Source organism: Barbatula barbatula (genome assembly GCF_947034865.1).
Source record: "Barbatula barbatula genome assembly, chromosome: 24".
Taxonomy (NCBI): Eukaryota; Metazoa; Chordata; class Actinopteri; order Cypriniformes; family Nemacheilidae; genus Barbatula; species Barbatula barbatula.
The window spans coordinates 16,229,367-16,249,722 of record NC_136787.1 but is presented as its reverse complement, the minus strand read 5'-3'; the positions used below and the strand labels follow the sequence as shown (position 1 = coordinate 16,249,722).

Below are 20,356 nucleotides of genomic sequence, written 5' to 3'. Positions count from 1 at the left end.
CCTTTAAGCTTGTATTATCATAGTATTTTGTTATTCAACGCTTTCCCAAGCAGGCATATCTGAATTAAGCATTTTGCTACTTTTCACAAGCCACTAATCTAAAGACAAGCCAGAATTAAAGGAGATCTATATGAGAGTAAAATCTTCCTGCTTTTCCAAGATTGCTGCTTTCAGACCCAGTCATGGTTCTTTTAAAAATGCTGCTTTGGTAGAACATACCGCTGCAGTACACACCTCACATTCTCAGTCAAGAGCTCTGCCGTCAGTATGTGTGTGAATATTAGCCCTCTTTCATCTTTTCCCTTAAAAAATATGAATTTTAATAAATAAATAAATAAAGATGAGTTAATGGCCAGCTGTAGGCTGGCATCTGTTCCCTCGTGGCTTGTTATAAGCTGTAGAATCTTCCTCACGCATCATTCCACCCAGTTCCGTGCCGGCCAAGCAGCTGATATTCTCCCACTCATTACGGCCACACCAAAGACTTATAGTTATGTAACCAACTCTATGTACTTTAAAAACCACACAGAAATGGAACGTTTCCAGTTTTATTCTGGCATGAAACGCAATGTTAGGGAGAACCTTTCCAAAAATCTACTGTGTTGGAACAACGATAGTATCAGATCAAATACTATGGTGCTAAATGTCCACAAAACAATGTTAAAGGGGTACTTCACCCAAAAATGAAAAGTCTGTCATCATTTACTCGCCCCAAACCAGTATACATTTCTTTGTTCTGCTGAGATATTTGGAAGAATGTCAGATCTCATTCTCCATTTACTGCCTTAGTAGGCTTAATAAATACTGTGGGAGTCAATGGAGCATGAGATTTAAAGGGATTTTTTTTCATCATTTATGCACCTTTCAATATACCATTCCAAACCTGTATGACTTTCTTTCTTCTGCAGAACAACACATTTCTATATTTTGAAGAATGCTGGTAACCAAACAACACGGACCCCCATTGACTTCCATTATATGGACCCAAACCACAGACATAACCACAAAATATCTTCTTCTGTGTTCCACATAAATGAAATGAGGGTGAACAACAATGACAATCTATACTTTATTTCTAAACATCCATAGAACACAATCACTATATATTACTTTAATTGTACTATGGTAATGCATTGGAATGGCTGTGCTCATATTTAAGCAGCCATTAAAGCAAAAACCTTTTCTAAAGCATTCGACCCAAAGAACATGGACCTTTTAAGGTGCTGCTATGAAATATTCAACTCCTCGTTCCTTGTGTTATCACGACTAAATGAGAAGCTCTTCACAATGCTTGGCTCACTATTCACAATCTCTCAAAACTAGATGTTCAATTCAGGTGGTCTGAATGGCTGTCCACTCCTAAAGCAAATGATTATGAGAATTGTAAAGGTCAGCCAGATTTGACAGTTTATTTGTCTAAACAGTCCTGAGGGAGATTTTCCTAAAGGCACTTTGAAAGTTAATGAAGCGCCGTTATGTTTTGGAGGACCAGACGGAAAGATGGCAACCTCTAAAACTTCAACACAAGGGTGGTTTTGCCAGAATGCAAAGCCTGTTCTTATGCGAGACTACAGGAGCTAATTACGGGAGAGGTAATATTACACCTTTGCTAAACGCTTTTGACACTGTTAATCTCAACCATGAATTTTACAATAAAGCCTCTGGACAGCAGCAAAGCTGTCTTTATTCCTCTCTCTGTATAAATGCTTCTGTTGTGCTTCATGGGGCAAGCATTTAAGGCTCGACGTTGAGCGTAGTATTAAAAATGTTGTGCTATTTTTGTACTTCCCACTGAAAAAGCTGCGCTGATCAGCAGGACCTGGCAAATGAATTCATTAGCGGGATGACGTCAATGACAGATTCTTCATATGATGCCTTAAGATTCAATTCTGGGCTCGAAAATTGCTTTATGGGTTAGAATTTGACTCACAACGGTGGGATGCTGTCCTAATCACTAACGCTCCTTCAATTCATTCTGAACATTTTCATGAGCTCTTAAAGGGGCCAAATAATGTTAAGCGTATCGATTTACTAATGAGGTGGATTTTGGATTTAAAATCACAGGCTCAGATGCAGCTTGCATATTTAAATAGCATAGATGGTGTGTGTAACATTACTGTTCATGCACTGTGGCTTGAATGAATTAGTTTTAATAGAAACGTTTGTTTTAAGAGCAAATCAAAATGCTGGAAAATTTCTAGTTCAATAAACACAAGCAGACCGACCGCAGTCGATATTTTCTCTCGTCTCAGCATGTAAGCTCACACAGTCCCTCATTTCTTCAAAGAAATTGAAATCCTTACTTTTAAATTAATCCTACTGGTCAATGGTGGCCAAGAACTGTTTATTTTAAGTATTCTTCCAAATATCTTTCTCTGTGTTCATCATAACGAAGACATTTATACAGATTTGGAACAACTCGAGGGTGATTAAATGAAGAAAGAAATTAATTTATACAAAAGTTTCAATTTGCTCTTCATCTTATTGCTTGTTTTTCATCTTATTGCTTCTTTCTTATGAAGAAAAGTCACAACATCATTGATGTCAAACACAAGCAGATGAAGATTGTCATGTTCTCCTTCCATTTTGTGATGTCTTGGTTGCTAGCCCCGCCCACACTAAAGTCTAATTGGTCCAGAAGTCTCCTCCTAATAGATCATGTCACTGTTAGCGTGCACAGATAAACTCAACGCTGGACGTTGGTTAGGACATAGTGTAAGTATGAACAATAAAAGCGGTGATGCTTGCATTACCAAGCCCTACAAATAATAGATGATCAGAGGGCATCTCTGAGAGGGGTTTCCTCTCTTAGTCACAGGTCTCAATCGCTGGAAGGTCCAAGCCGCATCAATACCAATGAACACGTCTCCCTCCTCCGCTCCTCCTGCGGTCATTTCTGTGTAGGCAGTTTCTGTGCCAATAATGCACTGGAGATGATTCACAGTGTTCTGCTAATGGTCATTGATAGTCTATCAGCAAGGGCCTTAATTAAGGTTTACGCATTCACAAAGGCCTGTGTAAAGAATAGTTGAAAAGTAATCACAAGAAGTAGACTTGTAATGAAACATTCCCTTGAATATATGCAGTTGTTTGTTATTTTTTCAAAATAACCAGAGGTCTGTTTCTTCTAATAGGACACGGTGACAAAAAGCAGAAAAGATCTTTAAGGAATAGTTTACCCACAAATGAAAATTCTGTCATCATTTACTCACCCTCAAGTTGTTTTAAACCTGTTTGCATTTATTTGGTATGTATAACTGAAAATAACATATTTTAAACAATGTGAGAAAAGAAACAATTCTGGGGCACCATTGACTACCATAGTAATTTTTCCCACTATAGAAGTCAATGGGGACCTAGAACTGTTCGGTTATAAACTCCAAATATCTTTTCTCGCTTTCAGCAAGACAACAAAATGCATTCAGGCTTGAAACAACCTGAGTGAGTAAATGCTGACACAATTTTCATCTTTGGATGAAAGCAGCCGGCAGATCTTACTAGAGTGTTGCAATGTGACTCCGAGGCAGTGTGGGTCATTATCAGACATCTAACTTGGAGCTCGGGGGCAGCGGAGACATTATATGACACCAGGCAGCGCCATTAAAACGGGTCACATTTTTTATTCAGGAAAGACCAAAAATACAGACTTGAGCACAATTGTCTTATGTAAAAGAGGAGCGGTGACCTTCTAGAAAGATGTGAATTGAATTAAAATGCTAGAATTTGCAAAAACGGAGATGGGTTTATTTGACACACAGCAGGAGCACACGTTATCTCAAGTTTATCATCAAATTCATGACGACAAGTGCCCTGAACAGACTTGTTCTACTGGCTTGGATTGAACGAAGAATACAGCCTTTGTATTTTCAATTAAAATGTCTAAAGTGAATGTTAGCATGAAGGAAGACAATCAACTGATTTATCATAAACGTGCAAACATTACAAAAAGAGAAAGAGACGAAAGATCCGTCAAACAATTGCACGACTTGACTGTAGATGCATCACTCTATAGCACCAGAGAAATAGCTTGTGTTTAATGGAGCTCATCTGTTGAGAGCAACGATAACATCTGTGATAATCAAACTCGGTGCTCAGCGATTATACAGGCGCTGTGGGAATCTGCAGCCGAAAATGATTTGAAATTGTGTTAGTTTGTGGGTGGCAGGAATTCTCCCAGAAAGTGTGCAGAGCATATAGCTGCATATATTAAACCCAAGACGCTATTCACGTTCATGAACACGCAGTGCTCGAATCAAGTCCATAAGACTTTTTTTGGTGGGGGTGGGGGTTAGAGTAATGGTGCATAACTATATACTATTTATTAAAAACAGGCTTACATGAAAGAACAGGTGTCTTTTACTGTATTTTGGAACAAATCAAGGCTTGGTGGACAGAAATGACGTTTGAACAGTATATGTCCAACAGAATAATTTTACCAATATTTACCAAGGTAGCAATTACTATTTTCCCTATAAACCATTGGATGATTAATACTTTGTGATAATAATGTTTGTTCCAAAAGACTTGTTAAAATGCAAGGACCTAGTTTGTTGGATATTACAAATATAAATTGTGACAAGACCGGCTGTCAGTGTTAGTCTTGTAGGGATTTCTCAACGATTTCAGTGCAGTGTACAGGTAGCTGACTGTTCAGTCCAAAAGTCTGCTTTATTCAGGAACTAACCATGGCTATCAATATGTAAATTATAGCTATTTCAAGAGTGAATCCCACATTAATAGGCCGATGTAATTCCTGAAACTTTGCAGCGTGTATGTGGCCGTTGGTCTTTGCAGCATGAAAAAACAGTTTTATACCATTCTTAATGGAATATATGTAGCACAGAAGCCGCACAATGAGCACTCCCTTTATAATTACAAAAAAGCTGTCAATCATCTTCTTTGAGATCTCAGGCCTAATAATAATTTATGCAAGGAATACAAAAGCCCCGACATGGAGTTGATAATATAGTGGAAAGATATATAGAGGGAGGAAATTACCCCTCAAAAAAGTCAAAGCTTCCTATTCCCGACTGCGAGTGGAGGTTTATAATTCTCCATTTTTTAGATGAAGTTCTCCAATCAAGCATTCATGTCAACGATTTCCTGTGCTTAGCGCTCTTTAGACGTGGCGTTTAAAATCTAAAGAGACATGACAACTAGCCCATAAACAAACTTAGTATAAATTATTTTGAATTATTATGAATTTAATCACATTTGTCATTATCAATTTTACCCAAATAAAAATATCTGTGGGCCCCATCATGCCTTATGGGGGGCCCCTGATTCCCCCAGCCCCCCCTCCGTTGGAGCACTGTGAACAAGACTGCTGGGCGACCTGCAGAAACATGCGAAGCACGTGAATTCAATTAGAAGTCGCAAAGAAATTCAAATATCCTGCTACTATTGGCTGCTCTTGTTTTTTCAGCAGGGCAGGAACTAATTGTCTTTTGCTGAGGAGACATCTCCCTGCTTCTGTTTTAAAGATTACATCGATCCAAAGCCCATTTATGCCAAGAACCACTGCTGCATTGATGCTGTACCTTGGAATCTGAATCCGGCAAATCCCGCCTGTATTCTGACTCTCGGAGGGAGATGCTGTGTCCGTATCCATGGTGCATAAGCGCACAGCGCTAGCTCTCAGTATATAGAGGGAATACCTGCCCTAAACCAACTCATTTCTGCTTAAAGGCACAGAGGTGCAAACTGAATACTAAATACATCACGCCAAGGTCTTTGCTTGGCAGCTTCTTAATGAGGTTTGCAAAATCTGCCTCTTTTCTGGGATGAATAGGGGTTACATTGGCCGTTCAGCTTGAAGCTTTGTACTCACATATGTGCATTTGTAGGTGTAGTCAGTATTGCCAATATAGCCTAGGCATATATAAAACATAAACGAGGTGGATTCAATGGATTCAAATCTATTAATTTGACTAATAATATAGATAAAAAATGTATGAGCGACATTAAACACAGTACCAGTGCATTCCACTGCATCAAGCACCTAATTTCCATTCAACCCCAAAGCCTGCAATGGTGCGCTTCTGTAATCTTTCAGCAGATTAAACTGGTGACATCAGAACGGTTGACACCGGCAGCTTTTCATTGGTTTGGTGCAAACGTGATGACATGAAAGGGAGTTGAAGCTCCAAGTATAAAACTCCAGCAGGCGCACAAACCCACGCAGCGCGCGGACTAGAGGACTGCATCACTGCTGCTCTCCTGACGAATACACACCCGACATCATCTTCATCTTCCAGCATGAGTGAGGTGAGCTCTCCTCTTACTATACCATCTACTGTAACAGGGGAACGCTTCCGAAATGAGGTAACGGGGTTTCCCCTATAGGTGGGAATTCTCTTTCAGTTCAACGGGCGGAAGTGTAAGTGGCAAACAAAGCATTGAACTTGCGATGCTTAGTAAAAATTCGGACATTTGAGCCCGTTTGAGCAGTTTGATATTTTCTGCATAAAATGGAAATAGCGTCTCTTCGTTAGATCAACACGTGTAGCAAAAACAAAAACGAGCGACGTTTGCGCGCGCTGGCTGATTGTCGAATCAGCATTATGACCGCGAAGCTGAATGATGCAACGAATGACAGCTGTCACTCAAGACCGTGACATTCATTTCGACTGACTTCGTGAGGAGATATCATCATCATTTTTTCATTATTCTGTTTTTATGCGTTCGTTTCACGTGCTTCATAAAAAGACGCGCGTACAAAACCGTTGTTTTTATTGCAGTTTAGTGCATTTTATACGTGGCGCAACCGCCACATCGTTTCATTTTCACGCGCGCATTGCGTTATCAGCGTGAGGGGTTGTGGGTTCGTTGCCCACACATAATAATACACGTATAGTATTGTGATGGATGAACGCATTTTGTGCATACACGTAAATATTGTCCGAATACTGTCAAACGTGACCATGTTTTCAACGTTTGAATGCGTCGTCTCCATTAAAAAACGCTTTGACTATAAAACTCGAACACGCGGACGCATCTGCCTGGAAGCGCTCGAGATGCCAGAAGCGCGCGCGCGTCTTGATTTTGATGCTGAGCGCGCGCACGCTCCAAGCGCGCAGAGCCACTGCAGCAGTCGACGAGGATCTTTTTCGGTCAGAACGAGTAGGGATGTTACATAAATGATCAATCTTGATTTCTTTGTTAAAAAATAAATACACGAACAATGTTGACCAAAACGCATTAACCAAGTTCTGCACTGCACATCCACAGAAAAATCGGATGATGTTGATCAGATAAATCAACAGAATGAACACTTGGCCGCTTTGGAATCCAGAAATGTTGGAGCATAATAGGAAACTCCCAGGTGCGGAGTATGGAACAGTCCCTGAATTATTAAAGATGTTCCCTTAACCCATTCCACCAGTCAGTCCTCTCACAGAACAATTCCCACAGCCTCTTACTAAAATGCTTTTAAAACGATTGATCCAAGACAGTCTGAGAGAGACTTAAGAGCTTTGCGTGTCCTCAAATAATGCCAGAACTCCCATCTGTCTGATGTTATTCGGTGGTGTGGGTAAGTAGGGTCCTCTTAATAAAAAGATGCTCATTAGATAGACAGTGTGCTAACACCACCTCGTCTGTTTTTAATGAGCGTGCGATATGTAGATTAAATGTGAAGTGGAATATTCTATGAAAAATGAGAGCGCAGAAAAAAAACAGCTTGTGCGTCTGAATTAGATGGGACGTGTCTACGTTTGGATTGATATACACGCTTGTGTACTTTATTGTGTTTTAATTCAGGTTCTTTACAGCAACCTGATTAGATATTGTAGTTTAGTTTAAACAGAGACCGAAAGTACAATGATCAGACTCCCAATAAGGGATAACATAGAATGATGACAACAGACGAACAATCCCTTTCTCTCTGTACCTTCCTAAAAAAGCAAATCCTGTTTTTGCATAGGCAAAAGGGTGTCTGACATTTCCAAACTACAAAATGAGACCATGGGACTAAAATCTAGTCGGCCCAGTTTTGGAGGACAGAGATTGAAACGCTGTCACACAGATATATTAAGGCCATTTCTAGATGACTTTTGTTGCCATGTAGGATTATGTAACAGGATGGATTTGGGTCTGGACAAATGGCTGGGGACATGTTCTGACATCTGGCATAAATCTACTGCAATTCAACCTGCTGTATGAGTTTGGTCATAATTAGTCATATAATGTGATGTGACTTTTGATGAGAATTAAAAAGAAATTTCACTCACAGTCAAAGACATAAAGCTTTTGTAACACTAATGCAGCTAAATGAAGCGGAGTATGCTGACACAAAGAATTATGGGTAATGTAGTTTTCTCATGCGAGCCTGTCTTCATTACTAAGGATTGGCTTTAAACTAAATTGGCTTTAAAATAATAAAACGAAGGCCAAATATGTTCAGACTGCAAACATTATTTTGAAAAACTTTCGATCTCTTTTCATTCGCCAGTAAATTAATGTGACATGTAGATTTCAAGACTCAGCAAATAGGCCTCGTATCAGACTCAAGCTTATAAAAATCTTAACACTCTCAACTATCTAAGCGACCCTCTAGATCTGCATGGTGGTTATGAGAAGCATCAGAACTGAGCAGCTCCATGTGCTGCCTTACGAACTTGATGGAGATCAAAAGCAACTTTTGGCCCTCGAGGTGCATACGCTGGATGTAATCAGGCCTGACAATTGATTTTTATACATTACGGCTCAGCGCTTCTGCGTCTTCCACACGGATAAAGAGGAAATGTGCGTTCGGCTGTGCAGGAAACCAGACTGCACACGGAAACGCAAGTTAACAACAGCCCCCATGAACTGAGTCCGGGGCACGCGGCTTCTTCCCTCCTGCCCGTTTATATCTTCATATCTCTCTCGCCGCATTAAACATCCGACAGCGCTGCACTAGATCACGCGCCCCGCATTGCGAGGAGCAGATTTACTGTTTATTTCCTTGGTCGGTTGCCCTCAGAGGACTCGAGCGCAAAATCACAAGAGTCTCCTGCAACTCAGCACTCCACTGTTTCCCTGATGTCTCAGCAATGTGTACACTATATTGAACCGCCTGTCAGATCCTGAAGCCATTAATGGCAGAAAGGGATTTGCACCGTTCTCTCTTTGGAACAGGCTGGAAGTCTGAAGACTTTACTATTGATTCAAGGAAAGTGGAGCTGAAAAAAGCAGCGCTGGAAATGGCTGGTTGGCTGACTCCAGCCATCTCAACTTTTGGATCCCCAATTTGCAGATTAAAGGAGTCTACAGTAAATTACACATGCTGTTGGAGAACATTGCTGAGAGAACTTGACCAAACAGCAATTCTCAGTCTCACTTTCTTCTGCAGAAAACAAAAGAAAATATTTGAAACAACGTTTGTAACCGAACAACATTGATTGTCATTGTACAAACACAAAACCACTGAGACATTTCTCAAAATATCTTTTTTTGGGCTCCACAGAAGAAAGAAACCTGTATCATTTTTGAATGACATGTGGGTGAATAAATGATGACAATATTTGCATTTTTGGGTGAACTAAACCTTTAAACTAACCCCATCAATTATATAATATAAATTATTTTAAAATACATAGCCTAACTGCAAATATACATACAAACTGTTAAAGGTGTCAAAATAAATTTCTGACTGCAAACGTGTACATGGCTATATAATTCTTTCAAAAGCATGTTTTATGCAAATAGTTTAAACAATCGTACAGTGGCTACACGTGACAGTGTGAACATCTCCAAGCTGCCCTACATTGTGAAATATAATGTTAGCCGTGACCCGTTCCATTTTAAACCCCGTGAAATGGCTCTTCTATCTCCTAGCCTGACCGATAATGTCAGATGCAGAACCTGTGATGAATTACGTCCACTGTAATGTGTCTGCTGTTTATTACAATCATGTTTGTGATTCATCCTGCTCTCCAACCGTAATCATTCTGACAGCACACAAAGATTTCGCTCGGATCTTTAGTAATCCCCCTAAACTGCCATAGAGAGTCTCGTCTCCAGCTCTCTGCCCAACCTCAGCAGCTAAACGGTAATCCCTGCAGCCGTTCCGAAAGGGAAATGTTACTGAACGGGACAGAAAAGAAAAAGACATATAAGGGCAAGAGGAGGATTAGATGGAGAGAAAATAGACCATCAAATAGTCCATGAGGGAAGTTTCGACTCAAGGCTCAGGAATGGATGTGGACTTTCTTCTGTGGAACACAATAAGCCGTGGTCACCATTCGCTTTCATCTTACTGAACAGTACAATCTTACTGACCAAACAAGTGTGCCATGAAATTCTCTGCTCACTGGGAGGCTCGGGGGCACTTCTAAAAGCAGGGAAAAGCAGGCGTATGGTGGGATGAGCCCGCATGCGGGCTGCCGCCCCTGTTAATGACGCTAAATATTTGATGAGGAGTGCATGCGCTCCCTGTCATTAGACTTGCTTGGATTATCTCAGCGGGAAAAATAGATTCCATTATTGCTAAATTTGAACTGAAGTACAGGCTCGTGGAAGGAGAAGTGAGCATGCTTCCGAAATACTATTTTAAGTCCTTTTAAAACCTATAGCTTAGAGTCCATTATTCTTGTATTATTAATATACTTTTAAAGCACTTATGTAGGAAACTGATGAAGAAGAAAACATTTAACTAGAGTTATTTTCTATATTTAAGTTGCAAGTTAAATTGAGTTTGTGTGCCTAAAGAACTGTGAGTCTCAGACTCTGTAGACTTTATTTCATTGTAGAAGACTACCCTTTTCCCTAAGAAAACTAAATTTTTGATAAAATAGCCACTTACAACATAATGCACTATTTTATTTGAATGGTTTCTTTTTATTTATAAACATCAAAGATGATCAAGCTACAGTCTTCTCTGTTTAAAGCCTCCAACTTCTTCTCACATCACCTGCCCATGTTCAAAAATCAGCTGTCAATCATTGGCACTTGTGTGTCAGTCACTCTTCTCCTATCTTTCTTTGTTTTTCTTTTCATCCTCCATTGTGAAATCTCTGTAATGTTTATACATCAGGCATGTGGAACAATGGCAATGGTGTGCAGCATTCTGGAACAGAGTGTTTCCTCGACACTAGGGACATCTCTGCAGATGATACTGTAAATCACATACGTAGATTCTTCTACACTGAACAGCATATCATTTTAGGTCTGTCAAGAACAGCACACTGCCAAATGAGAGTACAACTCACAGATATGTGCTTGAGAAAAATAAAAACACTTACACTTTGAATTGCTAGTCGGTGAACTGGTATAACTGGAACCAGGTTTCTGTGAAAAAGATATACAACAGAAATATGTATCGCGTTGCTGATGGAATTGTGTGGGCCAGTAAGCAACCGCCTAGCAATCCTACAGAATATGTCAGAAACCACATTTAAAACTATTCAGAATACCTGAGCAACTGCTTAGCAGTTGTGAAGCGCTAAAAAAAAGCTGCTCTCATACATGGAGCCGAGCATCTGTTTACCTTCAAATATGACGCATTGGATCCGAGTTTTAATTTTTTCCCTTCTTTAGCCGTCTGTGGCCTAGTTGTGTGTTTCTCCCTTTAATTCTTAATAGATGTTGAGAACAGCTTGGAACACGCTTAGAGATCTTGAGCTGCCAAAAGAAACAAAAATAGATCTCCAAATGTCTTTGAATAAAAAAAGATGGACTACAGTTTTTGTGAATTTGATTTTTGAGTTTCCTCTTTTGTTGAACATTACAGGAATTTGAATGAGCTGCACTGCTGCGCTTTAAATGCAAGCGGATCTTTGGGCATGTTTCATTTGCATTTTAATAGATCACAACTATCAGCTGCATCATTTGTACTCACTGTTGGTTTGTAAAAGCTCTTTAATAAAAAGCATTCTGGAACCGAGTGTTTCCTCGACACTAGGGACATCTCTGCAGATGATACTGTAAATCACATACGTAGATTCTTCTACACTGAACAGCATATCATTTTAGGTCTGTCAAGAACAGCACACTGCCAAATGAGAGTACAACTCACAGATATGTGCTTGAGAAAAATAAAAACACTGACACTTTGAATTGCTAGTCGGTGAACTGGTATAACTGGATGGAGGTTTCTGTGAAAAAGATATACAACAGAAATATGTATCGCGTTGCTGATGGAATTGTTTGGGCCAGTAAGCAACCACCTACCAATCATACAGAATATGTCAGAAACCACATTTAGAACTATTTACAATACCTGAGCAACTGCTTAGCAACACCCTGGCAACCACCTACATCATTACCGACTAATGCCGTAACACACACGTAACATTTTCACTTTTTCAAATAATGTAAAGATCGAATTATTAATTTAAACCAGATCAGGAAGTACATTTTTATTACTAGAATTTCAGTCGGATATCCATTAGGATCTTATTTCATTCTTATTTAGTCCCCTCAGGATAAGTTTACTTTTCCTCACCAAACACAGTGCCTATGAGTTTCTATGCCAAAAATATCTTACGATCTGATCCAACAGCGAGCTCTGCTCGGAAATATTCATTTGTGAAATCGTCCCCATGTGGTTTCACACTTTCACCGGTTCTGTATTTACGTCCTGCAGTGTGGTTGGGTGGTGAGGCGCTCAAATAAAAGCCGCTCTCCTACATGGAGCCGAGCATCTGTTTGCTTTTCAAATATGATGCATTGGATCCGAGTATTCCGAGATCCGACTTTAGCCGTCTGTGGCCTAGTTGTGTGTTTCTCCCTTAAATTCTTAATACAGTAGATGTTGAGAACAGCTTGGAACACGCTTAGAGATCTTGAGCTGCCAAAAGAAACATAAATAGATCTCCAAATGTCTTTGAATAAAAAAAGATGGACTACAGTTTTTGTGAATTTGATTTTTGAGTTTCCTCTTTTGTTGAACATTACAGGAATTTGAATGAGCTGCACTGCTGCGCTTTAAATGCAAGCGGATCTTTGGGCATGTTTCATTTGCATTTTAATAGATCACAACTATCAGCTGCATCATTTGTTCTCACTGTTGGTTTGTAAAAGCTCTTTAATAAAAAGCATTTGAGAAAATGCTTTTGGAAATCATGAGAACGCCCATAAATCACCTTCGAGGAGGAAGTTGTCAGCGTTTGGTTAAATGCTCGTTTGTATGGGGTTTAAAGCGCATTTATATTTATTAGTGAATCCAGCTGTCACAGACAGTAGAAAGGATCGTCTCAGCAGTTAGGAGAAGGATATTGCCGTGGCGTCGGGTGGCAGTGCCAAGCTCTGCTCTAAAGGACACTGAGTGCTGAGCTCTGGGCATCTTTGTGGCATCTTTAAAATCACTGCACCATGCTGCAAAGTCGGGCTCTGCATTGCGTTTGAAGAAAATAACAAGTCCAGCACGCCTTGTGACACCTGAGTCACGGTTTAAACAAGACTCCCACTTTCTACTGTTCACAGCGTACCCTACGTGGCCACTGGCCTGTAAGAAATCTGCTCAAAACAAAAAAAATCATTTAGTTTTTATGCAGCTGTTTTGTGGTATAGGTACTTCTGTCCACAGAGGTAGAAATCTTTTTTACTGGCTACATTCCCTTAAATTATAAGTGCCCTGTGTCGTACATACCGGTTTCATTTGCAATCCTGCATCACTGCAGCTAATGAAGATTATCATTGTGATTAGCGTTTTCATCACGGTTCATTATGAACACCCACACTGTGAGAGAGACATATGGTGAGAGAGAGAGACATTGAAGAGGAAACAAAAGGAAGTTAAAATCGCTCTGCTCACCACCCAAACCTGGCCAGTGTTTAGACATTAAGAAATGATATTCTACAATCAATCTCTCATAAACATTCTGTCTCTTCACTTTTACCGCGATTAAAAAAAGACATGCTCTCTTTGTCTCTCAGTACTGTAAGACAACGAGAGATGAGCCTTTGGAGATTGGCCCCGTTGGACCAAGGAGGCCTCATGGCAAATTGTTATTAAAATCCTCATGAAATCACAAAAGTAGATTTTTGGCTTTCAGTATAAATGTTTCGCTCTTAGCTTTAAGGATAAACTTGTGTGCTCCAAAACAGACCAAATTTGCATTTAAAATAAGAAAAAAAGCCTTCCTAAAACCAACTTATAGTGTCTTACTTATACCACTACCGATCAACATGCCATTATTTTGCACTTCAGCTTCTCATTACATTTCAGGCTGAGGCAAACTAAACACTACTGACAATTTTAAAAGAGGACAATATGTCCCGCTCTAATTTCAGAGGAAACTACATCAACACATTTGACAAATATGTGCACTTCAAGGCACTCCAGAAGCTCTTTAAAACATCACGGCTCGATATTAAACAGATGTTTGGCTGTGTGCCTTTGTAGTCCGACTCAAATATGATAAAACGGTTTATACATTTATAGAGACAGATATTAAATACAGTCAATACCATTTCATATGCACATGCAAAAAATTATTGTATCGCCCTTTGCTTTTATAGAATTAGGATTATAGAATAGACAATATATGGTCAGTCAGCAATATTAATACTATTCCACATACGAATGGAATGAAAGGCAGCATTATTGCATGCACTCAAAATAAATTCATGGTTCAGTGGATGAAAGGTCGTTCTTCTTTACTTGCTGGCGTTTTCTGCTGATCAGGTCTTTCCCCGAAGAATTATGACCTCATCTGCAACTTACTGCAGACCCCTGGCCATCAGAGCAGAACCATTCGGTCTTGCTATCAGAGCGAGTTAAACACACAGAAATAACTGCAGTCTTTTGATTTGCTGGTTACGTGTCTTCGTAATTTAGCTGCCGTGTTAATGGTGAGGCTAGAAGGGTGGAAGTGAATTCTACTCTGGCTGAAGTATTGCAATGTTGTACTTGACATGTTTTACTGAGACAGCAACAAACTTCAGTATATTTACCTTGAAGTGCTTCTGCCATTGAATTGAATGTGTTGTTATTCAGAAAAGTGCCTGTAAAAACAATAAACAAACTTGAACTGAACAGGATCCTAAGTACGGCTTTGCCTTGGAGGTACTTTGAATGGAAGAGAAAATCTACAATGTATAAATACATTGAAAAATGTGTCTTGATGTTTTCGGTCTAAAAGACGTGTGATGTTAAAGGTCCAGTGTGTTATTTTTTGAAGGATCTATTGACAGATATGCAACACAATATTCAAAACTATGTCTTCAGAGGTTTTTATAACCTTACCTGTTATTAACTTTGAATGAGCTATTTCTATCTACACACAGTGCACATTCATGGAATTCTCCATGTTGTTTCTACAGTGTCCCTAAATGGACATACTGCTCTACAGAGTGCGTTTTGTAAATACGTTATCTCCTTCAGCAAAGATGAGAAAAAGTGACGACATCTTAGTCCTGTGTCATCCTCCGTAGTGCTTCGAAAGGGAGGGGTGGAGTGAGCCGTTGGTTGCAATTTTCAACCTCACCGCTAGATGCCACTAAATTTTATACACTGGACCTTTAAGCTCTTTAAAAATAATATTTTTCTGATAAGCTAAATAATGTGAAGAAAAACTCTTCTTTTGACTTATTTCTGTCTAAAGTATGAAAAACACACAGATCTTCATTCTGAGCGGTGCTACACAATTGACTGACAGTTCACTCCAATTAATGCGTTTGTTTGCGGCTCCCTGGAGCCCAATGTAATAATCCAAGTTTAATGTCATTAGCTCTGAGGCTCTGAGGTTTGAGACTGTCAGGACAGAGAGATGTAACAGCGCCGGTACTGATGCTGCCGGATGCTACGCCTCACATAAACAGGATTAGAGACAGGAGAGTTTCTCTGCAGATTTACTGCATCACACCACTTTCCAAGTAAAAACAGAGTTGTGGTGTGTGTGTTTAGAATTGTGTTATAGGTTATGTTTCCCATATTTATTGTACCTAGCATCAGAAAGTTGACAAAACTTAAGAGCCAGGACTGGACTGTGAGAAAAAAGCGGCCCTAGACTCCTTTGCCTATAGGTTCCATCGGTTCCATCCACGTGCCAATTGGTTACATCCACGTGGTTTGAGTTCCGGGTTTATTCTGCTCCTTTATTCGGCACACCTTGGCCCCCCGGAAAATGCCCTGAATGCCTGATTTTATTAAAAATTTATTTGCAAATTTATCTTGCACTAAGGGGGCCGTATTTATCTTATCAAAAATGTAAGTCTCCTACATACCACTTAACCCTATTGTTAATATTGGCTCAAGAGTAATGAGGTCCTTCATGCATCCCATCAACGGAAGAACAAAAACTGTGTGTGTCATCCATGCCGTATTCAAATCTGTCCTCGCGTTTTTATTTCGATTTCATTTCTCAACCTTTTCTCATGTAATGCGACAGTAAGTGTTCTGTGGGTTCGACGCTGTGTGACATTTCCAATGACTGTAATTTATGCTGCAGCGCCCTTGACAGTTACACCGACAGCCACAAACTGTACGGCACACAATCCGGCGTGATGATTTCTGCTCAACGGCTCTAAACGCGGAGCAATAACCGAGCGGTTTGTATCAGACGCTTTGGCAACCCCAGCGACGTGAAACACTTGCAAATTTCCCCCTGCCAAACATTCTTATGCAAATCCACACGTTTATCAGAGTCTGTAAGACAAAGATAGAACTGAACACGAGAGGATTGATTGAGGTAGACTGAGAGAGAAGAAGAGAAAGAGAGGGAATAATATGATTAAAATGTGTGTGTGTGGAATAATCCTTCTGCATATAATGACACGCTTTCCACCCTAACCTGATCCATACAGAGTGCCGTCAGCAGAAAACCAAAAGCGCACACACACATATAGAAACACACATGCACAAACAAACATAAACTCACACACACATAGAATGGAAAAAAGAAGGAGGATTGCTTTAGCGTCAGTGCATGAAAGATCTTCCCAAGTGCTTGAAGTTCACTGTAGACATTACGTTCTTAACTCAGGACATGAAGTGCTCAAAACTGATCAGTTCATTACACATCAGAGGAATGGGAGATTGTAAATGTCTTGATATATGGTTCATTTGGATCTCATACGAATCTTGCACTTCGATCTTAGTTTCATCTTTTGTTTGTTAACAGAGACAAGAAACCGGATCAGCTGGAAACAGCAAACCATCAGGTGGACAAGGTATGATTTACGACTTAATAATCTGCAATTATACTGGTGGCTTCCTTGGTGATATCTAGAAATCTTAAGACGACTTGTTTCACCTGTTTGTATTTCTCTCTCTAACACAGTAAAAATGTTTGTAGGCAATACTATATGATTATATTATGATTAAAGGTAAGTGTAACTCAGTAAAATAAAACCCTCATCCAGAAAAGGCAGATCTGCTCAATGAAGAGAGACAAAAAAAAAGTTTAAATTCTCAAATCATTCCACACCGAAACAACTTATACATTTTGGTCTATTTCCGAGACAATGCTTTTCTGTTGGCTTATGGTTAAATTCTTGTTTTTTTTAAGCTTAACAGATCTTGGTCACCGTTTTAAATAAGAAATGTTAGAAATAAAAAAGATTTTTAAAGGTCCAGTGTTTGAAATTTAGCAGCATCTAGTGGTAAGGTTACGAAATTGCAACCAATGGCTCGCTACACCGACAAAATGCGCTCTGTAAACCGGTTTTGTCTGGCAAATTCCTGGGGACCCGCGGTGTATGTAGATAGAAATAGTTCTTTCTAAAGTAATAAAAACATAACACTTCATTATGTAAGGTCTTTATAGAAGAAAAGTTATGTAGGCCTATACTATATTGCATTTTGGTCAATTGATCCTGCAATCCAATTTACACACGGACCTTTAAACATCCTTCAAAAAAATGTATTGAATGTAGAAAATCATATAAGTTGGGAAGGACATGATGCTGAGTGAACAATGACAACATTGACTTCTTAATAATGCTTAACTGAGTGAACACAGAAGCAAGGTAAAAGCAAACCTGATCAACCTAAAAAAAAGGAAGTCTAAAAAGGTATACTTTGTCAGTACCATAGTAACAAACAAAGACAATATGTCCTTCCTACAGATCCGTCCAAGAAGGAAGTCCCCGAACCCGAAGAAGACTTTGATATCGACATGGGAGCCCCGGAGACAGAGAAGGCTGCCGTCGCCATCCAGTCGCAGTTCAGAAAGTTCCAAAAGAAGAAACATGTGGTGAAATCATAACCATGCCCGTGCAGGGCAGCCCTGGCTCAGAGCGGGCCCAACGGCACCATTAGGGCAGGGAGATGCATGTCAGATAAACTGCACTGTTCTCGGGCGGGGGTCTTGGGTAGACTGGGGGTGGGGGGTGGCGGATGACAGGTGAAATGGCAATTTGCCTTTCATCTGTCAGGAATAAAATGTGGTCTTTTGGTGATTTGGTTCCCCCTAGTACATAGATTTTTTCGATACGATACTATTTCCTTTTAAAATGGGTTTTGTTATTTTTTGATAAAAACAGAATTGTTTCAAGTGTTTGAAAGTATCCACTTAAAAATGTTAATCGCTCTTGGGATTCAACTTCCTGAGATGCCTGTGTTAAATGCGAAAGCAAAAGCATGTTGCTTAAGGAAAACAGCCGGCGTCTGAAACCCAGATAAAGATCATTATGATACAAACACATTTAACCTTTCACCTCTGTTGCATTCTTCTACTGTTTTTTTGTCCGTATAAATTAACTGATATTGTGTTTGTGGTTTACCATTATCATTTTTCCTCAGTCTTTTTTTGTCAGCAAACGTGTGTTGTAATATTCCTGACACAAACAGTTGGAAATAATAACCGTATGTAAACTTAATAAATATTGGGATGACCTACACAACGCTGCCTTGAATATTTATCCAACCCTTAAAAAATGTGTCCTAAATTTGTAACACAAATCAATAAACTTTCACTGTCAATCTGTTAGTATATTATGGGTTATACTGTAGCATCTTGTAAGCCAGCCTGAAGCCAATTTGCTCAAAATGTACCTTTAAGATGTTAATGGTTTATCCATCTATGGGGCAGTTTGAGATTAAAAGACAGCTACTAGAAACTAATTTACTCTGGATACTGTAGTGGCATGTTGATCTGTGCACGTGATTTAATTTACTTTCAATTAATTCTTTTTAAATGAAGAGCATTAGAAGAACAGAAGCTCATCTCATCAACCTGCCAACCATCACTACGCTATAGCCTTCCGGTGTCCTTCCAGTAAACACGACATTCGCTGAGCTTTGTGAGAAATAAATAGATTGTTTCAGTCTATCGCTCTCTTAGGGGTCTAATTATTGAAGTTTTTCTGTTCACATCCACATGCTGCAGTCTGACGGGTCCATTAGGTCTCAGTGGGGTTGAAAAATAGGAAAGAGAAGCTGTTGTACTCAGTATAGAAAAGAAAACACTAGGGATTCATACAGATCCAAAAGCTAATGCCTGCAAATCTGGAAATAAAAAAACGTGGCTATTGCTCACTGCTCAATTCACACTCTGAATATCATGTGAGAACTGTCAAACAGGTTCTTAATGTGGAATACAGCTTGGACCGGAGAATCACTGGCACAGAAATGTTTAACCACCTTCTGTGCACGCAAACCAAGATCACTCTTGTTATGAAGTCCAGATAAAGCTAAATATACGACCATACTACTTGTACAGCATGAACACTACAAATTTGTGAAATACCTCGAAAATGTCAAATAAATAGGCTGCACAGATTTGACTGAAATGTACTCTAATAGTAAACTAGTTCTTTATTCTGAGCCCCACGATGTTTTTTAGTGCCATAAATACATTTTATTAAATATGCAGAACATTTTTGCAACACTCTCCATATTAAACATGTGTTGTGTTAAGGTTACGTAACAATTGGGGTGTGGTCTGTTGAATACTGCTAGGCAAACATAGTAGGTTATCCATTAAGTGTTTAAGAAACCCGCGCAAACCGTGCAGGGGTATGCGTAGGTGACAAATAAACCATACCGTGTGTCTTATGGTGTGACAGCAAAAAAATAAACTGTTGATAATATACTATTATTTCTTTTAGTAATATATAAAATAGCATAAGAGCGTAATATTTAGCTGTCACACCATAAGACACACGTGCATTTTATTTGTCAACTACCCATAGACTTATTACAAGGTGAATTGGGCTTGATTAATACACTTTGATAGAGGTCTCAATAAACCAGAATGAATCCTGTATATTTATAGAATACAGTGTGGTTTTATGTAATTAGGAATCTTAACATAGACACCAGTTTAATGGTCAGAAGACTCGCAGAATGGAAAATCAACCTCTCTCTTCATCGCTAAACCAAATCAGATTTGAGTTGCAGTCTGCGTGTTTCTGAAAGCATCAAGATCCAGCAGGATGCTGCAAAAGCATCAAGATCCAGCAGGATGCTGCATTATTTATGACAGCG

General features: G+C 39.5%; 1 protein-coding gene across 1 annotated transcript; it reads left to right on the top strand.

The window, feature by feature from the left end:
* Positions 1-6,056: 6,056 nt before the first annotated feature.
* pcp4a (Purkinje cell protein 4a) lies at positions 6,057-19,198 on the top strand. Its single transcript, XM_079449298.1, has 3 exons — positions 6,057-6,267; positions 17,049-17,097; positions 17,995-19,198. Exons 1-3 carry the CDS (start codon positions 6,259-6,261, stop codon positions 18,132-18,134), a joined length of 198 nt encoding a protein of 65 aa, XP_079305424.1. The 5' UTR covers positions 6,057-6,258; the 3' UTR covers positions 18,135-19,198.
* The last annotated feature ends 1,158 nt before the right edge of the window (positions 19,199-20,356 follow it).

Bases quoted from the DNA above. Each gene is read 5' to 3' on its own strand.
- pcp4a (XM_079449298.1), top strand. The intron at 17,098-17,994 runs GTATGATTTACG...TCCTTCCTACAG, and splicing joins CAAACCATCAGGTGGACAAG to ATCCGTCCAAGAAGGAAGTC.